This window comes from Haliotis rubra, unplaced genomic scaffold (assembly GCF_003918875.1).
Source record: "Haliotis rubra isolate DU_JTF1 unplaced genomic scaffold, ASM391887v1 Scf55, whole genome shotgun sequence".
NCBI lineage: Eukaryota > Metazoa > Mollusca > Gastropoda > Lepetellida > Haliotidae > Haliotis > Haliotis rubra.
This window is the reverse complement of record NW_025767246.1, coordinates 1,561,415-1,584,258: the sequence shown is the minus strand read 5'-3', so window position 1 is coordinate 1,584,258 and position 22,844 is coordinate 1,561,415. Positions and strand designations below refer to the sequence as shown.

At 43.4% G+C, this 22,844-nt stretch overlaps 3 protein-coding genes across 3 annotated transcripts in view; 2 read left to right on the top strand and 1 right to left on the bottom strand.

Annotated features, from left to right (window-relative positions):
* Positions 1 to 997: 997 nt before the first annotated feature.
* On the bottom strand, positions 998 to 1,348 carry LOC124253704 (octapeptide-repeat protein T2-like). The gene has a single exon (XM_046687515.1). It carries the CDS (start codon positions 1,346 to 1,348, stop codon positions 998 to 1,000), a length of 351 nt encoding a protein of 116 aa, XP_046543471.1.
* Positions 1,349 to 7,403: 6,055 nt separating this feature from the next.
* Positions 7,404 to 11,763, top strand: LOC124253703 (histidine-rich glycoprotein-like). Its single transcript, XM_046687514.1, has 3 exons — positions 7,404 to 7,415; positions 7,796 to 7,850; positions 10,952 to 11,763. The coding sequence occupies exons 1-3, from the start codon at positions 7,404 to 7,406 to the stop codon at positions 11,761 to 11,763; spliced, it is 879 nt and encodes a 292-aa protein (XP_046543470.1).
* Positions 11,764 to 13,372: 1,609 nt separating this feature from the next.
* The window catches only part of LOC124253699 (potassium voltage-gated channel subfamily B member 1-like), a 278,894-nt gene continuing 269,422 nt past the window's right edge, over positions 13,373 to 22,844 (top strand). The window contains 1 exon segment of the mRNA XM_046687511.1: positions 13,373 to 14,581. Coding sequence (XP_046543467.1) covers positions 14,490 to 14,581 — 92 coding nt within the window. The 5' untranslated portion in view covers positions 13,373 to 14,489.

The window sequence follows — 22,844 nt, the reverse complement described above, 5'->3', positions numbered from 1 at the left end:
GAGAGGTTGCATCACCGGGAGGGAGGGAGGGAGGATGCCGGTTGGAACAAGGAGATGCATCTCAGTTAGTCCTGTTTCAGAGTTCGTCCTGTGTGCCCTATATTGTATCGACACTTGTACATTGTAACAGTTTGGTTGGCTTGTTGTTTAAGGCTGCACACAGCAATATACCAGCTATATGGCGGCGGTCTGTAAATAATCGCGTCTGGATCAGACAGTCCAGTGATCAACAGCATGAGCATCGATCTACGCAGTTGGGATACGATGACATGTGTCAATTCAATCAAATCAGCGAGCCTGACCACCCGATCCCGTTAGTCGCCTCTGACGACAAGGATGGGTCCTGAAGATCAATTCTAACCCGGATCTTCACGAGTCTGTAACGATGTGAGTCGGTGAGGTACACAAGTGGATGAAGAATTCAGTGTCCTGAGTATTAAGTGCAAAGAGCATGGCTGTGGTCACTGTCTTAATAAACTAATAGTGGTAGTTGCTTTTTTGGTTTAAACATCCGATACTCATTCCTTCTTGTAAGAGCAAATCGGTGGGGTAGCCTAGTGGTCATAGTGGTCGCTCGTCACGCCGAAGATCCGGGATCATTTCTGAGTGCTGAACTCATTTCTAGTGTTTTCCGGCATGATATATCTGGAATATTTCTAAAAGCCAAAACTGGTGTTAAACCGTATTCGAGAGCACTTTTCCAACCTGGTGATTCTGGGTTTAAAATGGCCGCCAACAGCTTTTGCTGGTCGAAAGAGACGACTCTATTAATCGGACGGTGACCTGGTTAATAGTGTGACCGTCATCATGACCCGAAGGCGTGTATCATTGGTCGCAATATCAACCACTGGACTGGCTAGTCCGTAATCGATTATTTACGGGCCACCGTGATATATCTTTAATAGTACTGCGTTTTAGTACAACGCAATATTAGGGAGCCCATATCCGCATTAAATATATGAAAAAGACTGTCGCTCTCACTTTGTCTCCTTCCTCACTATCTTTCTGTGTTTTTCTGTTTCTCTCTGTCGCTGCCTGTCTCTCCCTCTCTGTCTTTGTCTCCTTCTACCTCCCCCTGCCTGTCCCTTTCTCTGTGTTTGTCTCTCTCTGTGTGTCTTTGTCTGTTTCTACCTCCCCCTGCCTGTCCTTTCTCTCTGTCTGTCTCTGTGTGTGTGTCTGTCTCTGTCTCGCTCCCCTCTCTCTGCCTGTCCTTCCCTCTCTGTCTTTGTCTGTTTCTACCTCCCCCTATCTGTCCCTTTCTCTCTTTCTGCCTCCCCCTACCTGTCCCTTTCTCTCTTTCTGCCTCCCCCTGTCTGTCCGATTCTTTCTGCCCGTCTCTCTCTGTCATTGTCTCTGACTCTCCCTCTCTCTGTCCTACTGTCTCTCTCTATATCTCCCTGTCATTGTCTCTGTCTATCTCGCTGTCAGTCTGTCTCTTCCTGTCTCTCCCTCCCTGCCTTTGTCTCCTTCTGCCTCCCCCCTGCCTGTCCCTCTCTCCCCGTGTCTCTCTCTGTGTCTTACTGCCTCTCTCTCTCTCTCCATGTCATTGTCTCTGCCTATCTTTCTGTCTCTCTCACTCTTTTCAAAGACGTCCCGTAAACGATGCACTGTCCATGTAGCTCTTCTATGACATACTACGATATATCGTAGTTATACACAGAAACACGCAGTACGATAGCCCCTACGATACCGTAATACTTACATCACTATTATATCTAAATCGCAAATGGAAGGTCAGTATTACACAATGTCCGTGTCAGTGGGAAATAATGGAGACATTACATCATCAATAAAACCCAACTGTGTTTTATTCGGTTTGAAGAATCAGTCATAAGGAGAAATGTGATGTTATTTCCACTCGTTACGTGCTGAATGGCGTGAAGTCATAAATATTTCGCTATCTCTGATTGATTTTATGCACAACTGCCTCCAACTGCGTCTCTTTTACGTTAGCATTTGATCGTGATCATCGTGTGTGGCTTGGAGTGGAGAAAAACACCACAGACAACCATCCTGTAGGTGCAGATAAAAGTTGGAATTAAAAATAAGTAGTAATTGGGTAGTGTTCCGGGCTGGTGGATGGTCGGGTTTGGTGGCGGGGCAGGGATGGGTTTGGTGACAGAGTAGTCCAGGGGTGGAATGGGATGGTTGATGGGTGGTGTCTTGTTTCAGGGCAGGGCAGGGCAGGGCAGGGCAGGGCAGGCAGGGCAGGGCAGGGCAGGACAGGGCAGGGCAGGGCAGGGCAAGGGATTATGTATGGACGGTTGTGGGTACCAGGGCAAGGGTGGACTTGGCAGGGCAGCTTTAATTCTGTTTATTTTATTAATGTATTCATTCTATTACGTTGTATCAATACATTTGATATATCATTTCAAGCATGATATTGAAATGGAATTATGAAAAGAAGTATCAAATTAGAAACCATTGAAGTCAAACTCCCGTGCAATTCGCATTTCCCACAACGAATGTATAACAGAAACACTTATCGATATCGCATTCTCCCGGCAATAATAAAAGCTCAGTAATAGGCTAGCGTAATCAGATCCATACACTGTGACCCTATCAGACTCAGGCTATCCACTCACGTATGGGCGCTCTAACCGCCTCGCATCTCAGGTCGTGGAATGAACACGGACAAGTGACTGATGCATGTGGACTGACGGTTTCCCAAATACCCCCCAAATTGAGTAATATGGACGCCATAACCAATCGTCATGCATCCCCAGCAGCGTTTAATCCGTCTTCAATTAACCTGCACGGAAGCAGCAATGCAGTAACTCAATTGTCATCGTTTGCCAACACATCAATTCTTCACATGAGACGATTAGCATCAGACATTCCTGGCCATGAACCAGTCAGGTATATGACTGATGTTGCTAGATGTCTCTGCTGGTCGGAAGTGCGGTTTAACGTATTAGTTCACAGGGATTTTGACGGAAAACGGTTGTTGGATCCTGTAAACTGAAAGATGAATCCTGTTGAGACAGGCATATATTGAAGATCAGGGATCAACTAACTTCATCATTGCTTTAAGTCCATCTCCAGACATGTTGTAGAGTCGGGGCCGGGAAAACCAGTGATCGATAGTGTAAGCATCGAAACATATCACTCCAAGCTAGAAATTATTGTGAAGCATTCAGTTTGTTTGTGTTTCTGTTATGTATCTTCTGAATATTCTCTTGAATACGTGCAACCTATTTTGAAAGATATATTTGTTGAAAAAAAATAATTTTTGAACAAAAATTAATTCAGCGTTAAACAAACCAACCAAAATCGGTTTGATATTCAAGGTGGAGCATTAGAATATTTGCATTACAAACAGCTGGCATTGATGTAATGAGAGATGAGGCAAGTCCATGCACCAGTATATATTTGTATGGAAAAGCTTGGCTAACGTCGAATATTCAGGCACAGACGTGTTGCTCTAGAGGCTTACGGGGTCCTGTAGATGCTTCCAGAGTGCTCTAGAGGCGTCCGGAGTCCTGTAGAGGCTTTAAGAGTCCTGTAGAGATTTCCAGAGTCCTGTAGAGGTTTCACAGTCCTGTAGAGGCTTCACAGTCTTGTACAGGCTTCCTGAGTCCTGTAGAGGCTTCCAGAGTCCTGTAGAGGCTTCATAATCCTGTAGAGACTTCCAGAGTCCTGCAGAGGCTTCACAGTCCTATAGAGACGTCCGGAGTCCTGTAGATACTTCGAGATTCCTGTAGAGGCTTCCAGAGTCCTGTAGAGGTTTCAGAGTCCTGTAGAGGTTTCACAGTCCTGTAGAGGCTTCACAGTCCTGTACAGGCTTCCTGAGTCCTGTAGAGGCTTCACAGTCCTGTAGAGGCTTCCAGAGTCCTGTAGAGGCTTCATAATCCTGTAGAGACTTCCAGAGTCCTGCAGAGGCTTCACAGTCCTATAGAGACGTCCGGAGTCCTGTAGATACTTCGAGATTCCTGTAGAGGCTTCCAGAGTCTTGTAGAGGCTTCACATTCCTATAGAGGCTTCCAGAGTCCTGTAGAGACTTCCAGATTCCTGTAGAGGCTTCCAGAGTCCTGTAGAGGCTTCCAGAGTGCTGTAGAAGCTTTCAGAGTCTCGTAGAGGCTTCCGGGGTCCTGTAGAGGCTTCCAGAGTATTCCAGAAACTTCCAAAGTCCTCTTGACGCCCAGTCTAAATGTCGTAACTAGCATACCACACCCTCAACTGAACGTTAACAGATATAAGGTAAGACTATAACAATACTGTTCAACATCTAACACACTGGATACAGTTGGTTTAACAGGTAAACAGTATAATGGAAGCAGCTGATAGCGTGAGATTATTGGCAGACGTAATGACATCACGCATTACACTGAAAACTATCAAATTCCAGGCTTGCTTCTTCAAGTAGACTTTGAAAAAGCCTTTGATACAGTTGATTGGAAATATATTGATAAAGTTTTTTTCAATTTTGGCCCAGTAATTAAAAAATGGATAAACATACTCTACAAAGATATAAAATCTTGTATCCTTGTGAATGGATTTGCGACTCATTTCTTTCCAATATCACGTGGCTGTCGACAAGGCGACCCATTATCACCATACATTTTCTTACTGTGTGTAGAAATCCTTGCCATTATGCTGAGAAATAACAAAAATATTAAGGGTGTAAGAATTGGAAATATTGAATATATTCTCTCACAATTTGCTGACGACACAACTATTATTCTGGATGGAACTGAAAAATCTTTATATAAAACAATATTTGAACTAACTTTCTTTGCTAGGTTTTCGGGACTTAAAGTTAACATTGGAAAAAGTAAAATTATATGGATTGGATCTAAAAAGAGATCAAAACATAAACTATGTAACAAATGGAATCTTGAATGGGTAAAGAGCTTTAATTTGCTTGGAATAGACTTGGATGTAGACGTTGATGTAATGGTAGAAAATAAATTATAATGATAAACTACAAAACATATTAAATTTAATGACAATCTGGTCACTCCGGACATTAACTCCATTGGGAAACACAATACTGAAATCACTTCTCTTGCCTAAATTGTACCATCTCTTCTCAATGTTACCTATATCCAACACAGAACATGACTCATCACTGTGCAGCTATTGTAATACTTCAAATGAAACCATTTGTCACCTTTTTGGGGATTGTAATTTGATAAATAGATTTTGGAAGAAAGTTGAAGAGTGGCTCATGTCTGATGCTGGAATAAGGATTAAGTTCACTCCACAAATCATTCTATTTGGATTAAAGGAAAATCGAAATTATACTTTAAATATAATTTTGCTTCTTACTAAACAGACACTTTTTCACAACCGAAAGTATGGAATAGTACCAGATCAAAAGAACATTTTTAGAATCTGCTGCCAATACTATCATGCCTCAAAATGTATTGCTTTTACAACCAGTTCATATGATAGATTTTAAAAAATTTGGTCATCGCTACACACTTTATCTGCCTCGTAATATATTACTTGCTTCGGACAACATGGAATGTAAGCAAAGACTTTGGACCAATAAGTAGACAGGTTGATAGGTTACGGGTTGACAGGTTAGGATCACCCTGGTTCTCAGTCAATTTATAATATCCAGCTGTTCACCCCTGGTACTCTGTCAAATTATTAGTCAGTTCCCCCTGGTTCTCTGTCAAGTTGTTACAACCAGTTCGTCCATGTTGTCTGTCTGAAGCCCTGCTCTAGCACCTCATGTCGAGGGGTCAATGACGAGGAATTTGGAATCTGTTTTTCAGGCTGTTCATCAGCTTTGTACAAAATGAGGAACACATGCAAACTAAAAACAAACTACTTTTGGGATGAAATATTCAGTCTACGGCCTATTTAAATGGCGTATTTTACATCAAGGTTCCAACAGTTCTCCTACAAAGCTGCCACCATCCAATCTTTCCGGTACATATGTAGTAATTAGCAATTGACGAGGAAATTGAAATTCTGTATAAGGGACGCGTGATAAAATAAGATACAGTCTAGTTTATAGCCGAAAAAACAGCTAGATAAATTCCTGTCAGTTCAATACCGTCTCCGAAAAGAAACATTGCGGTTGAATTCCAGGCACGTTCGATTAGATGCCACGGTGTCACGGTTGTGCTTGAAGTAGGCAAAGCCGGCAAGTGTTCCGTCAAATTCGTGGCATATTCCATTTGGTCGGCGAATGGCCTGCTGTCTAATCATCTAATGTTTCCGGTGAGCAGATATATTATCTGACTCACGCGTTTAGGAGCTTATTCAGCAGAAACACCCAGTTACATAATGGACACAGTGACACGATGCGACATGGTTTGTTGGGGGGTAATTATCACAACCTATAATATGTCCTTGGAATCATTTCTGAAAATCATTGTGAGTGAAAACTATTTTCGCCTCTTTTAGCAATAATCCAGTAACATCACGGCGGGGGAACCAGAAAGGACTTCACGCATACCAAAGTTGGAAATCAAACTCGGGTCTTCGGCGTGACGAGCGAACCGTTTAACCACTAGTCTCCAGTCTCCAGCTTCCAGCGCCCAGTCTCCAGCCTCTAGTTTCCAGCCTCCAGTCTCCATCCTCCATCCTCCATCCTCCAGTCTCCAGTCTCCAGCCTCGAGCCTCCAGCCTCCAATCTCCAATCTCCAGCCTCTAATCTCCAGTCTCTATCCTCCATCCTCCATCTCCCAGTCTCCAGCCTCCAGTATCCAGCTGTTGCTATAAACATTGATTAAGTATCTACTGCAATGAATAAAATGTTATTTTTTTATGTCAACCATTGGATCTGATGTCTACTGTATGTCGATCTACCATTTTACTAAAGTATTTATCCATGACATAAGCCTTTGACGCAAAACATGTATACATACCGTACACAAGTGACAAGGATATGAAAGTAAGTTAACGGAAACACTCTTTACCACTGGTGCAATGTTATGCAAACAAAAGATGAAGATGGAATCCTTTGATCAAGGTGATGTTGAAGAGAACGTTGTAAGAGATAAAAGGCCAATTGGTACAAAAGATTGCTTGCTGGTTACTGTTTGATGATATCGAAATTCAGAGGTGAGGTGAGGTGAGGTGAGGTGAGGTGAGGTGAAATTGGGGTTAACGTCGTGCTTGAGAATATTTCGCTCATATGACGACGTGCATGCGTGTGTATGTGCGGCTGCTTGTACTAGCCCAGACTGAAGCTGGTTTTATAGTGCTAACCCACTGAGATACCATGCCGCAGTGAAGCATGAATATCCCACTCAGACACATTATACTGACTCCGAGCCGACCAGTCCTTGTTGTACCCGTTAATGCCGAGCGCCAGGCAGGGACCAACAAGTACCATATTTTAACGTCTTTTGGTATGACGCGGTCGGGGATCGAACCCGCGACCTTCCGCTCTCCGGGCGTACACTCTAACCACTACTGTACGGTCCCAGACTGTAAGAGACATGACTGTATGGGTAAGTCGGTTCACACACACATTGGGAAGTCATCATCTTAAAAGCGAAGGGAAGTAATCGTCTAATAACCAAGAATATCAGGTGTTTAATAATTGTGCTGAATTTGTAACTGTGGATGTCAGTGTGTGCGTGCATGCACGTGGGTGCGTGCGTGTGTGTGTGTGTGTGTGTGTGTGTGTGTGAGTGTTTGTGTATATTATCGTGTGTATGTTCGTGTGCATGAATGTACATCTCCGTGTATATAAGCGTTTGCATGAGGACGTAGGTATGCCCGTGTGCGTGCTTGCTTGCGTGTTGAAGAGTGGGGTGGACAGGAGCGCACCCCCACGTCTTCAGAATTATGTGTTAACCTGTGTCCTGCTTGTGTTGTGTTCCCTCAGGCAGAGTCCATCTACTCACAGCGGCATCAGTGTGATGAAAGGACGGTTAACACACGTTCGTGTTACAGAAGCAGGTTAAATTAATATTCACTTACTAATGTTTATTTTTAAAACATCAATCAGTATAAATATAAGTGCTCGAACATGAAATAGAAAACTCCCGATCCACCGCGTCCTCTTAACTGTGTGAGCGGTACGAAAAATGCATGGGTGAGTGACTGAGTTGGGTTTGACTCCGCTTTTAGCAAAGTTCCAACAATATCACGGCGGGGGACACCAGAAATGGGCTTCACACATTGTACTCAGTCGGGAACCGAACCCGTGTCTTCGGCGTGACGAGCGGACGCTCTACCCACAAGACTACCAATAGTACATGGGAAACAGTGAAGTGATGTTATTTCAAGGGATGGCTATGGTAGTGGAAGCTGGTTAAGGATGATACAGAAGTGAAACTGACACATATTGAAGCATTCACAGCCTCTGTAATCCCCAACCCCACCCTGTGGATCCGGACTCCAGGTGATGAAGACAGGTGATGAAGCTAATTAACACCTGTACCTTTCAACGCCAGGCTCATGCCTCACACCAAAAAGAACTGATTATCTTAAATTGTTGCAGGTCTCTAATCAGCACCTGAACAAAATACGTCGATTTTATTAATAAGAGCGCTAATAAGAGACATGATGTCATTGCTGCATGCTCACCTGTATCAAGGCGAACACAGGTATGGTAATTAGGGAGTATTGTTCGATATTACAGGTGAGAAACCCAGAATAAATCGATGTTTCATGCACTCATGCTCTCGATGTGATATTCAAAGTAACATATGTGATACAGTAATAACTATAAATCCGCGTTGAAGACATATTATCTGACATTGTTTGGTCATTTCAACCCATGTGTGAGTGAGTCAGCGAGTGAGTGTGGTTTTACGCCCTTTTAGCAATATTCCAGCAATATCACGGCGAGGGATACCAGAAATGGGCTTTACACACTGTACCTATGTGGGGAATCGAGCCCGGGTGTTCGGCGTGATGGACCAACGCTTTATCCACTATCCCACCCCACCCCTCCCCTTTATGAGTGAGTTTGGTTCACTTATAAAGTATTTTAGCCATAACGGCATGTTTAAGGGAGGTAACTCTGTACAGCTAATTGCGGCGAAAGATATTTGATTGAAAGTGGTGAAGAGGTTCGGTCGATATCGAATGAGTAATTGAAGATGTAATTTTGCTTGTTGGTGATTATGGGCATTGAGTGGCCACAATGGCTTCCATATACAGTGGTGTATTCGCCTTAGGAGGTCTTGGCTTATCGTACACGACAGCATAATGCGCGACGTTATGGTATCCAACGTCATCTTACACAATGTTATCGCAGTCAACGTCATAGCAAGTAACGTCAAAACACATATGTCATCGTAAACAGCGTCATCGTCCACAATGTCATCGCATGCACCGTCATCGTACACAACGTCATAGCAAGTAACGTCAAAACACGTCATCGTAGACAGCGTCATCGTCCACAACGTCATCGCATGCAGCGTCAGCATCATCGTACACAACGTTATCATACAGAATGCCATTGCAAACAACGTCCTCGCACGCAGCATCGCACATGTATCGTCGACGTCATCGCACGAAATAGCAACGTCCACGACTCCGTTTATCTCCAGGCTTGTTTGTGGACAGATTACAACACATCTGCGCACTCATCCGATTTTTAATACAGTGAGTCAGTACAGCTTTATATTGACTCTTAACGCCGATTCTACGTGATAGAAATATTCTTAGCAAAGCTTGAGCAGTATATAATGAAACTGTCTGTAGGAGCTGCCCCTTTACTGTTTTTGCTATGCATCATTTGTGAAGTACTCTTTATACAAGGCGTGAAACCTTACACAAAAGCACCATCGATTCGACTCATGTCAAAACTGATAGGGGCTGTGGGGTAGCCTAGTGGTTAAAGCGTTAACTCGTCACGCCGAAGACCCGGGTTCGATTCCTTACATGGGTACAATGTGTGAAGCCCATTTCTGGTGTCCGCCGTGATGTTGCTGGAATATTGCTAACAGCGGCGTAAAACTAAACTCCCCCACTCAAAATTGATTTAGCACTAGTGCCTTAAACCATTTTAATATTAGTTTTTGTTAACAGGATCCAAACCTTCGATGTGGCAGGATGTGAAACTGTAAATCTTTGTCAGTAATAGCCCTTATCATATATCTAAAACGAATTAATATGGACACTGTTTTTAACGTGTAAGATACAATTTTTGTAAATTTATGTTAATTGATGACGTCGCTTTCACTTATCATGTCACTTAAAGATTTTTTAAGCGAGTATGCACTTCTACTAAGAAAACAAAATGGAGAGCAAAATAAGTGCCATACGCTTCGTTGGTTTTCTTCTCTATTTTGTCATTGTATGCATTGAATGTGAATATACCGTGTAAATTTATGTGAACAGGGCATTGCAGTTGTGGTAATAATTACCAATTTAACCAGAATACAATTATCAGAGTTTTCTATTTGGGGCAAAATATAGGCAGGATGTGTATGCCTTACGTGGAGATTGTGTATTTAACGCTCTGCAGGTGTTCTGAGGTATTGACATTTGTGTTTAATCAATGAATGGCCCTCTTTGCAGCATGCACTTACATCATGAATACTAACTTATGCAAACGGTAATGTATATCGTATTCTTCATGCAGGGAATTCCAAAATATACCGCTATGGTTTTGCGTGGGTGTGTCTGGATGCGCCGGTTTATTAAAACGAAATTTCTTAATCGCAATAATAGACCTTGAACGTTACTGTTACATTTAGCTGAGGCCTCTTAATACGACTTAATAACTTCGTTCCAGAGTTGACAATTTTGTATCGCATTATGTAACGGTAAAAGTGTTTTCTGCTCATGGGTTCTGTGATGGATGCAGAGCATTACTGTCAACGATGCTGGAGTGTCTTGATTCAGCTGGTGTAGGGGTTCCTTCTGGTGGCGGAACGTGTTCTACACGGGATAAATGACGTGTTCTATTTTTGCATAATGTGCGCATGTCTATCGAGATCAATTCTACCATGACGCCGTATGTAGTGGCCTTTTATACCAAACGTCATCTCTCATGACCTATTCTATCATGACACTGCCTATCAAGACCCATTCTACCATGACACTGCCTACCATGGCCCATTCTACCATGACACTGCCTACCATGGCTCATTCTACCATGACACTGTCTACCATGGCCCATTCTACCATGACACTGCCTACCATGGCTCATTCTACCATGACACTGCCTACCATGGCCCATTCTACCATGACACTGCCTACCATGGCCCATTCTACCATGACACTGCCTACCATGGCCCATTCTACCATGACACTGCCTACCATGGCTCATTCTACCATGACACTGCCTACCATGGCCCATTCTACCATGACACTGCCTATCATGACCCATTCTACCATGACACTGCCTACCATGGCCCATTCTACCATGACACTGCCTACCATGGCCCATTCTACCATGACACTGCCTACCATGGCCCATTCTACCATGACACTGCCTACCATGGCCCATTCTACCATGACACTGCCTACCATGACCCATTCTACCATGACACTGCCTACCATGGCTCATTCTACCATGACACTGCCTACCATGGCTCATTCTACCATGACACTGCCTACCATGGCCCATTCTACCATGACACTGCCTACCATGGCCCATTCTACCATGACACCGTTTTTCGTGACCCGTCTATCACGACATCGTCAATCATGACACTATCTATCATAACACTAGAAACCACGTCGTTCATGACACTCCGACTACCCAGTGACGACCTTATGTGTCACGATCTCATTCATTACGACCCAGTCGAACCCGACCCTACATATCACGACAACATCTACCACGACCCCGTCTGTCACAGCCCTATCACCACGCTATCTATAACGACCTAATCACGACCGTACTAACCACAGCCTATATATCACGACCCTCACAGCCCTGTAAATCACCATCCCATATTTCAAGATCTTGTCTAGCACATACTTTCATCAGGACTTTCTCTCTCACACACGAGACCCGTGAAGATCCGTGTTAGAACTGATCTTCACTAACCCATGCTTGTTGTAAGAGGCGACTAACGGGATCGGGGGCTCAGGCTCGCTGACACATGTCGTATCCCAATTACGCAGATTGATGCTCATGCTGTTGATCACTGGATTGTCTGGTCAGACTCAATTATTTACATAAAGCCGCCATATAGCTGGAATATTGCTGATTGCGGCGTAAAACTAAACTCACTCATTCACACACATGAAATCTGTCTTCTCTCGAACTTTACGACACTTTTTACCTTTTACTACACGAGTGACGCAGAAAGCTCCCAGATATTCACGACCTGAGTTAGTCTGAAAACTAGAACCAATTAATGTACAATTAATGTGATTGGGTATATCTGTATTGCACAACTGACTACGATGGTAGGCCCCCCAGCAAGATGTGACTAAAGGATCACTGTGATCACTTGATCCACTTTCATCCTTATACGATCGCCCCATGGTGTGGTGGAAAGAGCGTCTGCTTGGAGAGATTAAGGTTCGAACAGAGTACCTTAAAGATGGTACTTGTTGTTACCCAGCCTGGGTTGCCGCAGTGATAAAACAGACTGTTAGACACGACAACGACTGCGTATCATGCGAGGATCCATATCAGAACTGCGAAATGGTAACTCAATGCCAAGCTCTATCAAATTTAACAACTCGTTTAATCAAGGAAAAACACACTCGCACGCTAGCACGCACACACACACACGCAAACACAACGCATGCACGCGCGTGCGCACACATACACACGCAAACACACACGAGTTCATGCACATCAGTCAGAGAAACACAAGCGGAACCACTTACAGTAGAGGGTTGCACTTACCAGCAGTACATTTGTTGAATTAAAACATATTTACACATCAGCTGACGCAATCTTCGCGATTTATTCAATCAATAACACGAATCTATTTTTGATCCACACACCTGCCACAGATTGTATTACGTGTAAGCATCAAGCAGATGTAAAGCTTTGAATAGTCAGGTTCACTTCGACCAGATCATTTATATTGATATTTCATACGACTAGATAGCGAGTCTGCTAGCCTAAACAAACACTGCGAATTGCCTGTAAGTCTTCCAGCAGCACGTGTGTTACGTCCTGGGGATCTAGGCGTATATGTTCGTGGATGCAACTTCATCCAAAGTCTACAGCAGGAGGCATCAGCTGTCTAATCAACCCACCGCCACCTGTTGCAGTCAAACCCTGTCACCCGGTCACGTCAGTCCCGGGGGAGACGTCACCGGCACAGTTAGCGACAACACCTCCATCTCTCCCTCATGCCGTTATTGTTACCATTTATGAGTAGTACCATCACAATTAATTGTCGCGACATGCGCTCATCAAACAAGGGAGATAACTCTAATCGTCTGAAAGCAGCTGCCCGCTGTCAGATCAATAGCTATATTAATACGGGCGGCGCAACAATGTGAAGTGACGACTGGGATCGTACTACTTACTCTAACACAGAGCGGGTGAGAGGCAGGCTTGATGACTGTCTCACTGTTGGCGGGAATGATTGCCACAGCACGCCAACATCTTCTCACTCTTTCACAGCTTGACGGATAACTTTCTACCATGTGCTTTGACAGTTCTGAAGAAAACAAGCTCCAACCGTCTGGTATATTACCTAAGCGCGATATGCGTCGAAAGTTGCATCAACTCTGAATAACTTGACAGACAGCATCAGGTAAACCGAATAACTCGTGCCGTGGAATATTTTTCTGTCATCCGAGACTGAAATTATGTGATGTGATCAGTGTTCAGTAGCCACGGTGGTTTTCTGCACGCAATATGTCCATCCGTGCCCTCATCGACCCACGGTCCTTCGTTTGCAGTTGAAACTGTAGCGCAGTACAACGAAGTAACGCTTAGCCGGTGGACAATATTACCGTAACATGGCATGTGACTCGCAAACTGAATTAATGAACATCCACAGGTGAAAGAAGGTTCCGCGGCCCTCCTGCCTGGGACACTGAAGCTTCGGTCTTTAAAGGATTGATAAGTAAATGTAATTAATACCAAGCCAGCTGGAAATCAAGAGCTTAACTCAGACTGAGGAGCTTCGCGAAACTTCTTTTCCGCTCAATCCATAAAGGTGGCTGGAGGGAGGTAAACGCAATGGGCTTGTTTTTATGTGAAAGGGCAAAAGCCCAGGGCGACTGGCGGACAGTTGTAGCAGACGACCATTGATGTGTGTTTATGTGACGATGGGTCAGGCGACGTCGCCTCGACTAAGGTAGTTAGAGTCGTCCCTTAAAGAGATCGGCGGACAGGAAGCCGTACATGCTTACTCAGGATGTGGTCTGGTCATCGATGAGTGAGGATATTCTCAAGTGAGTGTCGTCTGCTGATGGTAGCAGTGTGGTGAGTGACGTCTGCGTTTTCAGTCTTCTGGTCCCCGTCGCGATAACAGAAGAAACTTCTCGTGTGTGGATTATGTTGAAGCGTCGACCACGATGTTGTGAGGCAGGAGTAGACATGGTCGTGTCGCTTCTGCTCCCTCCTAACACCTTGGAATACCCTTAATGTGGCGTCTACCTTTCCCGCCCATGCACTGGAGGGAGCAGACGCCACTATGAAGCACATAGACAAGTCACATGCGATGCTTCTCGAGAACTTACGGATTATATCGGAATATCGCAGAAAGTCCATCGCTGAAAATGCCAGGTAAGTTGCTTAGAATTACTAAGTCTTTCAGATCTATTACAACGACGCCTATCTCTACCCATCTCTAATGTGTTTGTTATTCTCACAAGAAGTCTCTGGGTGACCCAACATGGGATGGTAGAAGGGGGGGACCTCTTGCTCTTTTGGATGTCCAGAGTAGATATAACGAAATACTCTGCAATACGTCGAGACGGCGTCGTGAATATCTGGCCTTATCCCTTTACACAGAGCTGTTGACGACATCCTTCAGTGTTCATAGACTCCTAGATGTAGATGCCCATACAGGTAGTTACTCCTCAACCACAGACCGATTGTAAACTGACGTGAGTGACGAGAAAGATGTGTTTTGGGACGACGCCCGTCATTTAGGTTTCAGCGCGTCTGTTTAGCACTGAATATGTTCATAACGGTTTAAGAATGAAAACGCAAATGCTATTTCAGCTACGAGATCACTTGCAGCGGAATACCCCTGTTTGTTATTCACCAACGATACATGGTCCTGAGACAATTCTTGCTAATGTGTACTGTACATAGGTGCTGTTGGTAAGGAAGTAATGACTTATGTTTCGTAGAGGTATACAGTACAGTTTCTATTTTAGTGATCATATCTTATTGCCCTGGTAATTAAATCGTGATGATGATACCATTTGATTCCTTACAGGTTGATGATAAAAATGGAATTTAAATAAAACAGGTAGATGGTTTAATCTGACATTCTGCCATTACAGGTAGATAAAAGAATGACTTGGGTACATTACAGGTAATTTTAACATTTGGACGATACATGCTGATCATAATTATGACATTTGGTGATTACAGGTAGATTATTACATTGGCACTAGGACATTGCAGGTAGAGATCATGAATAGGACATTTGGTGATTACAGGTAGATTATTACATTGACATTATGACATTGCTGGTCGAGATCATGAATAGGACATTTGGTGATTACAGGAGATTATTACATTGACGTGCAGGGAATTGCAGGTAGATATCATAATTAGGACATCTGGCCAATACATGTTAATATATAATAATAACGGCATCTGTACTTATAGATCATATTAATTACATTAAGAAATACATACATGTTAATTATTTCATTACTGGTAGACAAGAAATAACCAAAAGTACATGACAGGTAAACAATCATATTTTAGTCCTTGTAGATATTCATAAAGCCGTTTTGTGCCTTTACTACTGGAGCCTTATTAAAACATATGGGTCAACGCGAGGAGACCGCTGTCTGGACTGCGAGTGTCCAGAATGGACAGCGAGGACACATCGGCTGTGTCCGTCATGGTCAGTTAATTGTAGCAACGTCATGCTCTTCAGCAGCGCCTTCATCTATTTTTAACGTCCCCGACTTCACAATTGTTCAAGGTCAAGGTCACTGTTATGAGTGTATTTATATAGTATTAGTCTATTCGTTATAAACCTCAGTGCGCTTTGCACAGCAGTATTTTCGATTTTAAATTTAACTCTGATAGGACGTCTCGTGGATATAGTTCTTTCAAGCTTTGGTCTAACAACGGGTTTCAAGGCTGACGGATGCCAAAATATATCATGAAATGTTCGTACATGGATGTGATATATGTTAATGGAAGTTACCTTGAATTAAGGTCTTGGTACCTAGAAGTGTATTGTAACCGTCTTGTTGGGACGTAGGATGATCCAAAAATATGTCCACGTCTTGTTACGTCATAGCGTCTCATATCGGTCCTCTGTTATACGATAACCCGCAATATGTTCATGTCTTGTTACGTCATAGCGTCTCACATCGGTCCTCTGTTATACGATAAAACGCAATATGTTCATGTCTTGTTACGTCATAGCGTCTCATATCGGTCCATTGTTATACGATAACCCGCAATATGTTCATGTCTTGTTACGTCATAGCGTCTCATATCGGTCCTATGTTATACGATAACCCGCAATATGTTCATGTCTTGTTACGTCATAGCGTCTCATATCGGTCCTATGTTATACGATAACCCGCAATATGTTCATGTCTTGTTACGTCGTAGAGTCTCATATCGGTCCTCTGTTATACGATAACCCGCAATATGTCCATGTCTTGTTACGTCATAGCGTCTCATATCGGTCCTCTGTTATACGATAACCCGCAATATGTCCATGTCTTGTTACGTCATAGCGTCTCACATCGGTCCTCTGTTATACGATAACCCGCAATATGTTCATGTCTTGTTACGTCATAGCGTCTCATATCGGTCCTCTGTTATACGATAACCCGCAATATGTTCATGTCTTGTTACGTCATAGCGTCTCATATCGGTCCTCCGTTATACGATAATCCGCAATATGTTCATGTCTTGTTACGTCATAGCGTTTCACATTCGTCTTCTTGGGACACACGATAACCCGAAATATATTCATGTCTTGTTACGTCATAGCGTGTCATTTCCGTCTTGCCAGGACACACGATAACCCGAAATATATTCATGTCTTGTTACGTCATAACGTCTCATATCGGTCCTCCGTTATACGATAATCCGCGATATGTTCATGTCTTGTTACGTCATAGCGTCTCATATCGGTACTCCGTTATAGGACAACCCGCAATATGTCCATCTTTTGTTACGTCATAGCGTGTCATATCGGTCCTCTGTTATACGATAACCCGCAATATGTATGTCCATGTCTTGTTACATGTCTTGTTACTTCATAGCGTCTCACATCGGTCCTCTGTTATACGATAACCCGCAATATGTTCATGTCTTGTTACGTCATAGCGTCTCATATCGGTCCTCTGTTATACGATAACCCGCAATATGTCCATGTCTTGTTACGTCATAGCGTTTCACATTCGTCTTCTTGGGACACACGATAACCCGAAATATATTCATGTCTTGTTACGTCATAGCGTGTCATTTCCGTCTTGCCAGGACACACGATAACCCGAAATATATTCATGTCTGGTTACGTCATAAAGTCTCATTTCCGCCTTGTCAGGACACACGATAACCCGAAATATATTCTTGTCTAGTAGCGTCATAACGTCGCATTTCCGTCTTGCCAGGACGTTTAATCGATTCTTTTGACGTTTAAAACAATTGCAAATCCTCCACACACATACACAAACCATTCCCAATGAGCGTCTCGTAAGAACTGTCTTGTGTCAACAGAATACGAATTTATATATGGGGCGGTAGGGTAGCCTAAGGGTTAAAGCGTTGGCTCTTCACGCCGAAGGCCCGGTTTCGATTCCCCGTATGGTTATAATGTGTGAAGCCCACTACTGGTGTCTCCTACCGTGATATTGCTGGAATATTGCTAAAAGCGGCACAAACCCCAACTCACTCACTCACTCATTCATTTATGTTTTATAGGCCACGTACTGAATATGGCATCATGGGAAAATGCCACCTTACAGTTTCAATCAAATATTCATTCGTTTACACCTCCGTGTGTGTGTCTCTTAACATTTTTGCTTTGCATGTCTAACTCGAATCATATATTCCGGCCTACGATATTTGACGTAGGTTTGACGTCTTTGAAAATTACCACCATTTGTCAATTTTGTGTCCGTTTCCTATAAATCATTCCTGTGAATCCAGGTTGAACGTTCAGTTCTGTGTGGTTATGACGTCACAAAACGTCGTGAAGAGGCGTCAAGTTGGGATTTCTGCATTTATCTGACATGTCGTCACGTAAATAGCATCCTACACAAGCGTTTAACATACTTTGTGTTTTGTTAGACGTGCTTGTGTTCTTAATAAAACATGCCTGCGGGTTTAGTGAGACACGCCTGTGTTTAGTGAGACACGCCTGTGTTTAGTGAGACACGCCTGTGTTTAGTGAGACACGCCTGTGTTTAGTAAGACACGCCTGTGTTTAGTGAGACACGCCTGTGTTTAGTAAGACACGCCTGTGTTTAGTAAGACATGCCTGTGAGGTAAGTTAGACATGCCTGTGTGTCAAGTAAAACCTGCTTGTATGTTTTCAGCAGACATACCCGTGAAATTGCGGGTTAGAATTGGTCTTCAGCAACCCTTGATTGTCTTAAGAAGCAGGATTGCTCGGTGGCTGAGGACACATGGCATCCTATCCCAATTTCGTAGGTCGATGCTCATGATGTTGATCACTAGATTGTCTGGTCCAGACTTGATTATTTACACACCACCACCATATAGCTGAAATATTGCTGAGTGCAGCGTAAATCAACAAACAAACAAGCTTAAGCAAATATAGAAAACCAGTGCAAAAAAACCAACCAGCCTTAACTATCCCCAGAAACAAATTCCGTTTTGTGTAAAGGGACAAATAGTCGTGAATATTATAGGGGTGGGTCACTAACGCCATTGACATGCATCAAGTGAGATATGCCAATATGTTATGTAAGACATGTCTGAACATGATAGAAAAGAACACACCTTAGTGTGGAAATTGAAATACAATGTGTATGAATGATCAAATGAGTGAGTGTCTTTTAGTCGCGTTTTTTTTTCAAACACAAACGCTTTAACCACCTTGGTGCCGTTGTACAAAACGATCTTAGCGCTAACTCCCATACCTTAACATTGACTAAGGTAGCCTTAGCGCTAGGGTTGTTTTGTACAACGACACCCTGGCTGGTCCACCGCCACCTGAGATCGAAATTGGCCGTCGTTCTGTGAAGCATTTGTCGATCTTTAGCCTGTGGACCTGTCCAGATGACCATCACATGCATCATTCATAGGAACTATCAGATATACAATAACTGGACGCCATATCAATATCTGGCGCACGCAGTATATATATTGCATATAGCGTGGCTGTGGAATATTGCTGGCACAGTCATCAAATGCATAGTCTCATATTTAAGCTGCAATTTTCACCTTGATGTATATAAAGGCGATTCATTCTGGAAAACTAACAGATCTCTGATTCAGGCGCTTTGTCAGTTGTATGAGAAATTACACCGAGCAAATACTCTGTGCGTGACGGTATTCATCGCCCTGGTGGTGACGTATAGATTTTGTAGACTTACATGTTAAATATAACTGCTGCATGATCTCTATTCGATAAGGAAATGATCATGACTGATCAGTTAAGATCAGTTATCGCTACTCGTTATCACTTAAGACCCATTAGAAACGTCTGTAACTCAAGTTAACCTTTTGAAGGATCTGGGGTTTAGACTGGGATCTCCGAGATACATGCAGCAAGTCGGGGATTGGGGTTGTGCAGACGGTTCTTCGGCACATATTTAGCAGGTCGGGGGTATCCACTGAACATACCATGCAGTTCAGTCGGTCAGGGTTGTGACTGAACATATTGTTCACTCTTCTCAGTGACATATTCAGATATGGTTACTGAGCATACGGTTCTCCTAGGCAAGTTCACGAGGCCAGATGTTGTGATTCGATCGAGCATGAGGTTCTCGACAAGCATGAGGGTCTCTGACTCGACAATGTTGTGATTCAGTACGGTTCTCGGAGCCAGGGCTGTGGTTGTCTCAGAGACAGGTTGACCAGGGGCTGTGATTGACGGCAGAGACATGTATAGACCAGGTGTGATTGAACATACGGTTCTCGGAGACAATTTCGGTAGGCTAGGGGCTGTGGTTGTACATACGGTTCTCAGAGACAGGCTCAGAAGACCAGGGGCTGTGATTGAACATACGGTTCTCAGAGACAAGTTCTGTAGACCAGGGCTGTGATTGAACATACGGTTCTCAGAGACAAGTTCAGAAGACCAGGGGCTGTGATTGAACATACGGTTCTCAGAGACAAGTTCAGTAGGCCAGGGCTGTGATTGAGCATACGGTTCTCAGAGACAAGTTCTGTAGACCAGGGCTGTGATTGAGCATACGGTTCTCAGAGACAAGTTCTGTAGACCAGGGCTGTGATTGGGCATACGGTTCTCAGAGACAAGTTCAGTAGGCTAAGGGCTGCTACTGAGCATACAGAGAAGGAGACGGTAGAGCGAGAACGTGATCTGCCAGAGTGCCACACGTTGTCTAGCTAGACCTGCAGACACACACTCAATTCAATTACAGTGATAGGGCAGTACCTGTACACAGACTTTCAATCATATTACGGTTTCTGACATCACAGCGCTCAGTAAGGGCAGTTTGAGATTACACACTGCTTGCAGGAGGCATTGCAGGATTTTGGCCAAAAGAACAACGCAGATACAATACCCAGAGACATGGGTAGAAGGGTGAGGCCGGCTACTTGAGACATCAGTAGAAGGGTGAGACCTGCTGTGTGAGACATGGGTAGAAGGGTGAGACCTGCTGTGTGAGACATGGGTAGAAGGGTGAGGCAGTCTGCCCCACATAGGTAGAAGGATGAGGCAGGCTGTGTGAGACATGAGAATAATGGTGAGGCCGACCGTGTGAAACATGAGTAGAAGGGTGAGGCCGACTGTGTGAGACATGAGTAGAAGGGTGAGGCAGGCTGTGTGAGACATGAGAATAATGGTGAGGCCGACCGTGTGAAACATGAGTAGAAGGGTGAGGCCGACTGTGTGAGACATGAGTAGAAGGGTGAGGCAGGCTGTGTGAGACATGAGAATAATGGTGAGGCCGACCGTGTGAAACATGAGTAGAAGGATGAGGCCGACTGTGTGAGTCATGAGAATAATGGTGAGGCCGACTGTGTGAGACATGAGTAGAAGGGTGAGGCAGGCTGTGTGAGACATGAGAATAATGGTGAGGCCGATCGTGTAAGACATGAGTAGAAGGGTGAGGCCGACTGGGTGAGACATGAGAATAATGGTGAGGCCAACTGTGTGAGTAGTGAGTAGAAGGGTGAGACCGACTGTGTGAGACATAAGAATAATGGTGAGACATAAGAATAATGGTGAGGCCGACTCTGTGAGACATGAGTAGAAGGGTGAGGCCAACTGTGTGAGACATGAGTAGAAGGGTGAGGCCGACTGGGTGAGACATGAGAATAATGGTGAGGCCGGCTGTGTGAGACATGAGTAGAAGGGTGAGGCCGGCTGCATGAGTAGACAGTACCAACCAATTTTATGCCTGGCCAGACTCCCAAGATTGCAGACCTGTAGTAATAGTGTGTTGTTCTGTTGTTTGTGACGTAAAACATAACTCAATTACTCAATTCGTTCTTAGAGTGTCAAAGGACGTTAGCATGTTTGCACACATGCGATTATCACTCACTCACTTATACACTCACTCACCCACTATGTAGCCCCACTCAGTTATTACGAGTTGACCATTTACAAGACCATTCTCTCCCGTACGGCCCTGTGGCAGCACGACTTTCATGATGAAAGGTGTTCACGAAGGGGTGAACGTATCTGTCCAACATTGTTCCAATTACATTTTACTATACGTTGCATTTGACTGTAACACTTGAACGGAAGTTACATCGAACTGTGTTACATTTACCATTGTTACACTCTACCATAAGATTCAGTGTTACATTTTTATCATAAGTTACATTGCACTGTATTGCATTTTAAAGTGTTACACTTTACTATAAGTTACATTTGGTGTAAGTTACATTTATGATGCATCTTCAATTTACTACAAGCAACAATTTACTGTTAGATTTTACATTGTTACATTTTACCACAAGTTACATTGTACTGTACATGTAAATTTTACTGTTACATTGTACATGTTACATTCATCACATCACCATATAGGCCTTGTGACACAATATCTCCGATCACCCCAACAGTCAAATGGATTAGTTCATTTTGCAGGTCATTCTGAACAATATTGCATTATTCTCGTTTAGCATCTGCTTCAATCGATCAGATCCTGATTTCCTTCGGGACAAAGGGTTTGTAAAAGGTTGCACACCAACACCTACTTATTGCAATTTGAAAATTAATCGCTATAGGATTTTAAAAAGCGTAACCAGGAACGTGATACAGCTGTGGTCCATTATCAAGCCCTTGTGAAATTCATGTGCGGAGTGTGTCAATTATTAAATTATATCTCGGCGTTTCTTTAGGGTTTGACGCCTTGAAAGAACAGACTTTTTAAACATATTTATCGGAAAAGTTAAAATTGTGTATATACAAACAGGGAAATGTTTACGTCATACAAAATGGGTTGAAACTGCAGGTAACCAATTACACAAAGCATAATTAATTACAGTTATTTTATGGGTTCTAATTTCTCACCTTAATGACTGCTTGCCACGAGTTAATGCGCACAAAAAAAATACAAGCGGTCATAACTGACATATTTAATGGTGATCCATTGAAAAATGAGTTTAGTATAAAATCCATCACAAATAATATTTCTCCCCTGCGTTTTCATAATTGGAAGTATACAGG